The sequence below is a fragment of the Podarcis erhardii genome (assembly GCF_964252035.2).
Source record: "Podarcis erhardii genome assembly, chromosome: 18".
In the NCBI taxonomy this organism is placed as follows: domain Eukaryota; kingdom Metazoa; phylum Chordata; class Lepidosauria; order Squamata; family Lacertidae; genus Podarcis; species Podarcis erhardii.
The window spans coordinates 7430510-7441560 of NC_138516.1; the positions used below are offsets into that span (position 1 = coordinate 7430510).

General features: G+C 49.2%; 1 protein-coding gene across 1 annotated transcript in view; it reads left to right on the top strand.

Annotated features, from left to right (window-relative positions):
- Positions 1–10511, top strand: part of TIMM44 (translocase of inner mitochondrial membrane 44) — a 28010-nt gene extending 17499 nt beyond the window's left edge. Inside the window, exons 9-13 of the mRNA XM_081846303.1 lie at positions 245–369; positions 2325–2375; positions 5193–5282; positions 6677–6787; positions 9621–10511. Of these exons, the coding sequence (XP_081702429.1) occupies positions 245–369; positions 2325–2375; positions 5193–5282; positions 6677–6787; positions 9621–9740 (497 nt within the window). The 3' untranslated portion in view covers positions 9741–10511. The remainder of the gene's footprint in view (positions 1–244; positions 370–2324; positions 2376–5192; positions 5283–6676; positions 6788–9620) is intronic.
- Positions 10512–11051: the final 540 nt, after the last annotated feature.

Genomic DNA, 11051 nt, shown 5'->3' on the forward strand with positions numbered 1-11051 from the left:
GTGACCTTGGGCCAGTCACACTTCTCTGAAGTCCTTCAGCCCCACTCACCTCACAGAGTGTTTGTTGTGGGGGAGGAAGGGAAAGGAGAATGTTAGCCGCTTTGAGACTCCTTCGGGTGGTAATAAAGCGGGATATCAAATCCAAACTCTTCTTCTTCTTCCGGGGGTTTCTCACCCCCCCCCCAGCGTCACTCTGAACCCCCTCCAAATGCCAACCCTCTGTTGCCTCTGCTTGTATCGGCAGGCGGGCTGTTCTCCAAGACTGAAATGTCGGGGGTCCTGACTGAGATCCTCCGCGTCGACCCAAACTTCGACAAGGACCGGTTCCTCAAGCAGTGTGAGGACGACATCATCCCCAACATCCTAGAGGCAGGTTTGGGGTGTGGGGGTGTCTTGTGTGCCCAAGCAGCGAGGGGGGGGGTGTCTCACTTAAAGGCGGCAATGTGGGAAGTGGCCCTGGCATCACAGGACAGAGAGAGAGAGACAACTGATGGCTTTCAGGAAGGTGTCAAAGTCCAGAAAAAGGAGGGACGAGGCAGGATCTTTCTCTATTCATTTTTATTTATTTATTGAATCAATAATAATAATGATGATTTATTTATACCCCGCCCATCTGGCTGAGTTTCCCCGGCCACTCTGGGCGGCTCCCAATCAAGTGTTAAAAACAGTATAGCATTAACTATTAAAAACCTCCCTGAACAGGGCTGCCTTCAGATGTCTTTTAAAGAGAAGATAGCTGCTTATTTCCTTTACATCTGAAGGGAGGGTGTTCCACAGGGAGGGCGCCATCACCGAGAAGGCCCTTTGTCTGGTTCCCTGTAACCTGACTTCTCGCAATGAGGGAACCGCCAGAAGGCCCTCGGCGCTGGATCTCAGTGTCCAGGCTGAACATTGGAGGTGGAGACACTCCTTCAGGTATACTGGACCGAGGCCGTTTAGGGGTTTAAAGGTCAGCACCAACACATTGAATTGTCCAAGCATGAGATAACTAGAGCATGCACCACTCTGGCAAGGCTGTCCGCGGGCAGGTAGGGTCTCAGCCTGCGTACCAGATGGAGCTGGTAGACAGCCACCCTGGACACAGAATTGACTTGCGCCTCCATGGACAGCTGTGGGTCCAAAATGACTCCCAGGCTGCGCACCTGGTCCTTCAGGGGCACAGTTGCCCTATTCAGGACCAGGGAGTCCTCCACACCAGCCTGCCCCCTGTCCCCCAAAAACAGTCCTTCTGTCTTGTCAGGATTCAACCACAATCCGTTAGCCGCCATCCATCCTCCAACCGCCTCCAGAAACTCACACAGGACCTTCACCGCCTTCTCTGGTCCTGAGTTGAAAGAGAGGTAGAGCTGGGTATCATCCGCATTCTGATGAACACCCAGCCTTGGCACCTTCAGTTGGCGCTTGGAGAAAAACTCCCACCTGAAATCTTGGAGAGCCAAGTGTAAAAACAGATAAATTCTCCTGGCCGCTATGCACCTCAAAAATAGCTGCTTCCCAAGGTTTTAATCCTCCGACGGCATCCTCCAGAAGCTCTTCCCTCCATGCGCTCCCTCCTGTAAAACTTTGATTCCTGCTATCGATCATGAAATAGCGGTTGTTGATGCCCAGCAAGCCCGGGGGCCCCGCCAAATTGTTTTCTTCTGCAGCTTTGTTGCTCCCCCCCCCCGCCCCGGCTATTAAACACCATCCTTTCTCCACCCAGCCAGCCGAGTCATAAATATGTCAGTAACTTGCTGGACTTTGCCATGTTGCTCTTGAGTTATTCTGCTCTCTTTTCCTGCTATCAGCAAAACGGGACACTCTCACGCAGGAAAGCAATTTGCTGAGTCTTTAAGGGACGGCTTCTCCCACTTGCCTGCCTTCCCCCCCGCCCTTCCCCCAAAATCCCAGGCCTAACAGTTTGCCCTGGGAAGACCAGATGTCCTCTTCTGCCAACTTCCTTATTAAATCTTCATTTGATCGTCTGCCAGCTCCTCCTCCTCCAGCCGCTTGGTGTCCCAACTCTACAGTTCTCTGATTCTTTATTAGAACTCGGGTGCAAGGAAGAGAGTTTGGGGAAAGTTTTAGATTTAGGAATATCGGAACCTGCCTCATACAGAGTCAGGTGTATTGGTCCACGTGACTCAATATTGTCTACCCTGACTGGCACAGCTCTCTCTGGGGTGTGTGTTGAACCTGGGACCTTCTGTATGCCAAGCAGTCCCTCTACTCCAAGCCTACAGCCCTTAGGCCCTTCGTGTACTCTCCGTTGTCCTTCTGCTTGTCCCTCTGTGATCGCAGCTCCTTGTGTGTGATGCTCTGTTGTCTCTCCTCCTTTTCTTTAGGCCATTATAACCGGAGACCTGGATATCCTCAAGGACTGGTGTTACGAGGCGGTGAGTGTTTGCCCCGGGAGATGGCGTGGTTGGTCCTGGCGGGGTTCGTGGGGAATTGCGATCTTTCCATGCTGACATTCAGGAGTGTCCCAAAAGGACATGAGAGCTGACACCTTGCTCGCAGGCTTCCCAAAGGCTCCTGGCTGGCGTCTACAAGACGGCACCATATTTTTCGCTCTATAAGATGCACCAGACCACAAGACGCACCTAGTTTTTGGAGGAGGAAAACAAGGAAAAAAATATTCTGAATCTCAGAAGCCAGAACAGCAAGAGGGATCGCTGCGCAGCGAAAGCAGCAATCCCTCTTGCTGTTCTGGCTTCTGGGATAGCTGCGCAGCCTGCATTCGCTCCATAAGACGCACACACATTTACTTTTTAGGAGGGAAAAGGTGAGTCTTACAGAGCAAAAAATACGGTAGGTTGCCAGATTACATCCAGGGATGCTCTTTTTAACTTCGTGTGCATGGGCAGTGGCGTAGCGTGGTGGCGGGCCCCCCGGGGCAGTTGCCCCAGGTGCAGAATTGTCAGGGGCGCAAAAATTCAACACCTGGCGCTGCCTCTATACAGCTGAGTTCCATTGAAAACGGCTTCTCCATGTGAACCAGTGACGTCTCCTGAGAACAGAACAACTCTTCTTTTCTTACCTCTGTCAAGGAATTCTACTCAGTATTGATCCAGAGCAGAACCCCGACGTATAGCTAGCAGAGTAAAACTTAAAACACGTTGTGCAGGATTCCCAAAAATAGACTAGAGGCAATTGTATTTCACCCAGCAGAGCTTTACTGCTCTGAAGGCAAATTATTATTATTATTATTATTATTATTATTATTATTATTATTATTATTTATACCCCACCCATCTGGCTGGGTTTCCCCAGCCACACTGGGCAGCTTCCACAAAGACCAAAAATACACTAAGATGTCACACATTAAAAACTTCCCTGAACAGGGCTGCCTTAAGATGTCTTCTGAATATCAGGTAGTTATTTATCGCTTTGACATCTGATGGGAGGGCGTTCCACAGGGTGGGCGCCACTACCGAGAAGGCCCTCTGCCTGGTTCCCTGTAGCTTTGCTTTTCGCAATGAGGGAACCTCCGGAAAGCCCTCGGCGCTGGATCTCAGTGTCCGGGCAGAACGATGGGGGTGGAGACGCTCCTTCAGGTATACTGGGCCGAGGCCCATAATGGTCACAAATCCAATACATTCAGGATTGGCCCTGTCCATAAGAAATCCAGTTGCAGTAGAATTAAATTTACAGTAACTTATTATAAGACTAAAACCTTAATGTTAAGCATACTATTTACAGAACACCACACCAGAAGGAGAAGAGATAGATAGAGAAAGTGAAACCCAGTCTCCTTCTGGCCTGACTATTATAGTCAGCATGACAGAAGAGATAACAGAACCAGTTTAAACCAGCTGTACTCAGCTTCTCTGAAGGAATAACCCAAACACCACGAACCTTCTGCTTGTTCCTTTCACACAAGCTTCCAGAACCCTCTTGAATTAAGTTAGAATGGGAAAGATCAGGTCAATACTGTCTGCACTAAGGAATGCAGACTGACAACCTCTGCAGCTGTGATCTGCGTGGCGCAGACGCCGTTAGGCCGTTAAATGCGCATGCATACTCAGTCCATTTTCCTCCTACGCTGTACCGGGCACTGGCAACCCAGGCTACACCACTGCACATGGGTCCCGCTGTCTTCCTGCTCAGGATGCGAAAATTCATATATCCGCACACAAGGAACTATCCCCAAACTTTACTATAAACACCTCAGAGTCAATTTGCTTTCTTCCGTGTTTTTCCTTGCTTGTTTCTGCCCTGCTGGTTGGTGGCACCCATTTTTGAGCAGAAACAATGGAAGGAGGGAGCGAGATCAGATAGATCAAGAGTGTGACGCGGCAGCTAAAAAAGCCAATGCAATTCTGGGCTGCATCAATAGGAGTATAACATCTAGATCAAGGGAAGTAATAGTGCCACTGTATTCTGCTCTGGTCAGACCTCACCTGGAGTACTGTGTCCAGTTCTGGGCACCACAGTTCAAGAAGGACACTGACAAACTGGAACGGGTCCAGAGGAGGGCAACCAAAATGGTCAAAGGCCTGGAAACGATGCCTTATGAGGAACGGCTAAGGGAGCTGGGCATGTTTAGCCTGGAGAAGAGGAGGTTAAGGGGTGATATGATAACCATGTTCAAATATATAAAAGGATGTCACATAGAGGAGGGAGAAAGGTTGTTTTCTGCTGCTCCAGAGAAGCGGACATGGAGCAATGGTTCCAAACTACAAGAAAGAAGATTCCACCTAAACATTAGGGAGAACTTCCTGACAGTAAGAGCTGTTTGACAGTGGAATTTGCTGCCAAGGAGTGTGGTGGAGTCTCCTTCTTTGGAGGTCTTTAAGCAGAGGCTTGACAACCATATGTCAGGAGTGCTCTGATGGTGTTTCCTGCTTGGCAGGGGGTTGGACTCGATGGCCCTTGTGGTCTCTTCCAACTCTAGGATTCTATGATTCTATGATCAGGAGAGACCGGGCAGAATAGTTTCCTCTATTGTCTCCCTTTTGTTGGTTGGCTGCAGCCATTACAGGAAGAAACCATTGCGAACGGGGGCAGATTTGGAAAAACCAGCTGCCTCCTTCCAGCCCTGATGGCTGCTGGGCTGATGCTGCCTGTTCCACAGTGTTGAAAAGCTGATATCGCCCAGATATGGGCGATTGGGGGCGGGAGAGACCCAAGTGTGCCGCTTTGAGGTCCTTGAAGGAAAGGGTCATATATATAAGTTTAATAAATAATACCATGGAAATAACTTCTTTCAGACTTACAGCCAGCTGGCACACCCGATTCAACAAGCGAAAGCGATGGGGCTTCAGTTCCACTCCAGGATTTTGGACGTCGACAATGTAGATGTGAGTGCTTGCCCCTCTTTCTTGGCCTGGACTGGGACATCTGGCAGTCAAAGGGCCAGTGTGGTGTAGTGGTTAAGAGCGGTAGTCTCGTAATCTGGTGAACCGGGTTCGCTTCCCCGCTTCTCCACCTGCAGCTGCTGGGTGACCTTGGGCCAGTCACACTTCTCTGAAGTCTCTCAGCCCCACTCAACCTCACAGAGTGTTTGTTGTGGGGGACGAAGGGAAAGGAGATTGTTAGCCGCTTTGAGACTCCTTTGGGTAGTGATAAAGCAGGATATCAAATCCAAACTCTTCTTCTTCTTCTTTCGCTCCCTCCTGTCCAGCGGCAAAGCTTTAATAGCAGAGCCTGGAGAGCTGGAAGAGCGCAATTGCCTCACAACTGCCCCATTAGGCCATTAGGACGCTGGTGGTTCTGTGCTCTAAACCACTGAGCCTCTTGGGCTTGCCGATCGCAGGGTCGGCAGTTCTAATCCCCGCAATGACGGGGTGAGCTCCCTTTGCTCTGTCCTAGCTCCTGCCAACCTAGCAGTTTGAAAGCACGTCAAAGTGCAAGTAGATAAATAGGTACCACTCCGGAAGGTAAACGTCGTTTTCATGTGCTGCTCTGGTTTGCCAGAAGCGGCTTAGTCCTGCTGGCCACATGACCCGGAAGCTGTATGCCAGCTCCCTTGGCCAATAAAGCGAGATGAGCACCGCAACCCCAGAGTCGGCCACGACTGGACCTAATGGTCAGGGGTCCCTTTACCTTTACCTATTTAGCTAAATATGTTAAAGATAACTTAATTGGAAAAGCTTGCAAATAATAGATAGGCTTAGGATTTAAATATATAAGCATAAGATTTAAGATGCTTAAAGTTACCGTATTTTTTGCTCTATAAGACTCACCTTTTCCCTCCTGAAAAGTAAGCGGAAATGTGTGTGCGTCTTATGGAGCGAATGCAGGCTGCGCAGCTATCCCAGAAGCCAGAACAGCAAGGGGGATCGCTGTGGAGCGAAAGCAGCGGTCCCTCTTGCTGTTCTGGCTTCTGGGATTCAGAATATTTTTTTTCTTGTTTTCCTCCTCCAAAAACTAGGTGCATCTTATAGAGCAAAAATACGGTAAATTAGAAAGAATGAAAGATGTTAAGTGATCAAGTTAAGTTTTTGTGAGAATTGATTTTGGAAAACTGTTCAAATGATATATAATGAAATTCAGCCAAGGGGATTTGAGGAAGTTACTTAATTATGTTACAGGATGTATGTATGTATGTTTGTTTGTGTGTATGTTTGTTTGTTTTGAATTTTTGAAAATTTATAAAAAAAAAATTGGGGGGGGAAAGAGCTTTGCGCTCTATCGACCGAGCTACCCAGCACCGCTATGGACTAGTAACTTGAAGTTTTTCTCCGCTTTGCAGCTCGCAATGGGTAAGATGATGGAGCAGGGACCTGTGTTGATCATCACTTTCCAAGCTCAGTTAGTCATGGTGATCAAAAACCAGAAAGGGGAAGTCGTGGAAGGAGACCCGGTGAGTAAAATTTGCCCAACTTGCCTTGCGCACTCAGGTCTTGTGAGCTGCCTTTATTTAACCTTCTGTTGCATCCAATCTCCTGGGCTAGGCTACACAGACCTCTCCTGACAGACGGGTTCCCAAAGCAACTGTGATTACCGTACTTTTCCATGTATAAGGCTATGTTTTTTTTCTTCAAAAAGCATGCTAATAAGTGGAGGTCGTCTTATACATGGACAGTTCATAGGGCGGACGTTTGATTGGTTGCTGCCGCGGCTGTCAGCGGCTGTTGTGCGTGTTATTGGTTGCTGCGTCAGTATGTGTTGTTGATTGGTTGACGCTCTGGCAGTTGGGCGGGCGATTGGCAGCTTCTGCCGGTGATGGGACAGATGGGAGATGGGTTTGATGACGTGTGTGAGTGAGCAATTTTTTGCAGCTGCCCCCCCAAAGCTCAACAATTCTGGGCCATCTCCCCCCATTTTCTTAAATTTGAGTCCCCCGAAATAGTCTTATACATGGGGGCGTCTTATAGACGGAAAAGTACGATATTATCAAATAGCAGGGTGCTGCCCGTTAGGATTATAACCTCTTTACAGCCTCATGTTCCTACAGCTTAGTTAGATGAACTTTTGCCTAAAAGCAAAGGAATGAACCTGCTGGGCTAGGCTAGACAGAACCCTCCTGACAGATGGGTTCCCAAAGCAAGTATGATTCCAGTGGTACAGTGGTGCCCCGCAAGACGAACGCCTCGCAAGACGGAAAACCCGCTAGACGAAAGGGTTTTCCGTTTTGGAGGCGCTTCGCAAAACAAATTTCCCTATGGGCTTGCTTCGCAAGACGAAATGTCTTGCGAGTTCCTGCGGTTCCCCCCCTTCCCCCCCTTTTCCTAAGCCGCTAAGCCGCTTATCAGCTGATCCGCTAAAAGCCGCTAAACCGCTAATAGCGCTAATCCACTAAGCTGTCAATGGGCTTGCTTCGCAAGACGAAAAAACCGCTATACGAAGAGCCTCACGGAACGGATTAATTTCGTCTTGCGAGGCACCACTGTACCTTGGTTTTCAAACTTAATCCGTTCCGGAAGTCTGTTCCAAAACCAAAGTGTTCCAAAACCAAGGTGCGCTTTCCCATAGTAAGTAATGCAAAATGGATTAATCCGTTCCATACGTTTAAGAACAACCCCTAAAACAGCAATTTAACATTAATTTTACTGTCTAACGAGACCATTGATACATAAAATGAAAGCAATAATCAAAGTACTGTGCTATAAAATAAATAGTATTGTAGACGATAAAAATTAAAATTATTTCTTTCCCTTACCTGCACTGATGATAGTCATTGTTTGGATGGGTGGCTTTTATCCATTTCTGCAGACACACAATCAATCAATCAATCAATCAATCAGTAGCTGAACTGGGATCCACACAGTCACAAAAACAAATTAACTGAAAAAGCCTCAAAACAAAAAACACAAGATAAATAGCAAAAACAAAAGCACCAGATATAAGCTCCAAATATCACCTTAGAACACTGCAATCAGAAACGGAAGGCTTCAATTATAATTGGGGGGGGGGAATGCAAATTAACAGCACAAGAGGAAACGCAAGTGGATGCAAAAGGGAGCACTTTCGGCTTCCGAAAAAAGTTAAAAAACTGGAATACCTACTTCCGGTCTTGCAGCGCTCAGGTTCCAAGTTGTTTGTGAACTAAGCTGTTCGAAAACTTAGGTACCACTGTGTTATCAAATAGCAGGGTGCTGCCCATTACGATTATAACCTATTTACAGCCTCATGTTCCTGCAGCTTAGCTAGATGAACTTTTGCCTAAAAGCAAAGGAATGAACTGTCATTTCCAAATCTTTTTTTGGTGTGGGGTGTGGAAGGTCACCCCGAAATCAATGAATCCATTTTTCTATATGTAACTGTATCATGTATTAATCCAATGTGTATAGCATGTGTACAGAAAAAGCGGAGCTTTCAAGTTTTCTAATACCTGTACAGCGCTTTGCACATCGTACATCGCTTCTTACTGCTTAGAATAAACCGAGGTGGCGGTTTGTCTTTTGTTTCTGCTGCATGCGACGCAATGTTCCCGCCTCACTTGGATTGCACACACTGTGCGCACCGATTACTTCTTGGGAATGTTCGGATGGCTCCTGCTTCCGGCGATTCTCCCAATACAGGTTTAGGAAGTCTCAGACAGCTGCAAAAGTTCTAAACAGTTCCATACAGTTTAAAAAAATACTTATGAGTTATATGCATAGCGATTCCAGCTTTTCATTCCAGATTGACTTTTATCACAACTGAGAAGAATGACGGTATTTTCCGCTCTATAAGACACACTTTTTCCCTTCTAAAAAGTAAAGGGAAATGTGTGTGTGTGTGTCTTATGGAGCGAATGCAGGCTGCGCGGCTAAGCCAAAAGCCAGAACAGGGAGAGGGAGGCTTCACGGGCTGCCCCAGAAGCCAGAACAGTGAGAAGGAGCGCTGCGCAGCGCTCCGTCTCGCTGTTCTAGCTTAGGGGTTAGTGGTGCAAACTCTCCGCAGGGCAGCGGGGTCCTTCATCCTGCTGCCCTCCGGAGGCTTCGCAGGCTGTCCCTAGAAGCCAGATCCCTCTTGCTGTTCTGGCTTCTGGGATTCAGAATTTTTTTTTCCTTTTTCCTCCCCCTCCAAACTAGGTGCATCCTATTATCTGGTGCGTCCTATAGAGTGAAAAATATGGTAGTCCCTTTCCCAGTGTTTATGAATACAGGAAATTGTGGGGTTTTGGTGGGAGAGGGAGACAAAAAGTTATAACCCTAGTGCCCATGCCGTGATGTGAACTGGCTGTAAATCTGAACGTCCCCCCTTTGCAGGAGAAAGTTCTACGTATGCTCTACGTTTGGGCCCTCTGCAGAGACCCGGACGAGCTCAACCCTTACGCCGCCTGGAGACTGCTGGACATTTCTGCGTCAAGCACTGAGCAGATCTTATGAGCTCGGCGTCTCCTCTGCCCGCCTCTGCCAGAACACAGGAGGAGCGCTTCTTTCCTCGCACGGAGGCCGGACAGGAGGGCAACTTGGGTGTGGCGCCGCTTTGCTGAGGACGCGGGGGTTCCGGCTCCAAGGCTGGCAGCGGGGAACGACTTGCGGGCCCCCCTGCCAGCAGTCGGGCATGGGGTGTTTCCTTGACACTGGAGCAGCGTGCCAAACTCTTGGGAGTTTCTCGGGGAGGACAAGCGAGGAAAGACCCCCGCTTCGGATCGCGGCATTGAGGAGTCCGAGGTGCACTTTGCCAAAGCAGCCCGGCTCGTCGTCCCCATTCCCCCTGCGCTTCAGGCGGCAACCTGGCCTGCGCGGTGCCCGCCCGCCAGCAGAACCAAAGAGACGCTCGTTTGCCATACCATCGTTTTTTGCAGGTGGATGTTGAAGGCCCGAACTACGGTTGCGGAGCGGGGAAGGGGAATGGCTCTATGGGGCAGGGGAAGGTCTTTCAGCTTGGGTTGCTGCTCTGGGGAATGGAGGGTCCTGTTCCCCCCACAGTTGTCCTTCCACTGCAAGCTTGGCACATGGAGCAGTTGGGAGGGGGCTGCGGCTGTGAGGGGTTGTGACGGCCCTCAGCCCCAAGACGCACACACACACACACACACACTCTCTCTCTCTCTCTCCACCCTGCCTGCCCCAAACACTCGGATTCGGCCTGATCTGGGCAAGTGGTATCATGGCAATAGATTCTTCTACCACCTCTGTAAATTAAATACGTATATCCAGCTTGCTTGTCCCAGTGTCTCTGTGCGTTTGGGGGGGGGGGTCAGAACGAGCAGCTTGACCAGCTGTCCTGCCATGGGGCTCCCTCCACATACAGGCAGTGGTCTAAACCAGTGTTTCCCAACCTTGTGCCTCCAGCTGTTTTTGAACTACAACTCCCATCATCCCTGACTAGCAAGACCAGTGGCATGGGATGATGGGAATTGTAGTCCAAAAACAGCTGGAGGCACAAGGTTGGGAAACACTGGTCTAAACCACTGAGCTTCTTGGGCTTGCCGATCCGAAGGTTGGCGGTTCGAATCCCCGTGACGGGGTGAGCTCCCCTTGCTCTGTCCCAGCGAACCTAGCAGTTTGAAAGCACACCGGTGCAAGTAGATAAATAGGTACCGCTCTGGCGGGAAGGTAAACGGCATTTCTGTGCACTTTGGTTTCCATCACAGTGTCCCGTTGTGCCAGAAGCGGTTTAGTCCTGCTGGCCACATGACCCGGAAAACTGTCTGCGGACAAACGCCGGCTCCCTCGGCCTGAAAGCGAGACGGG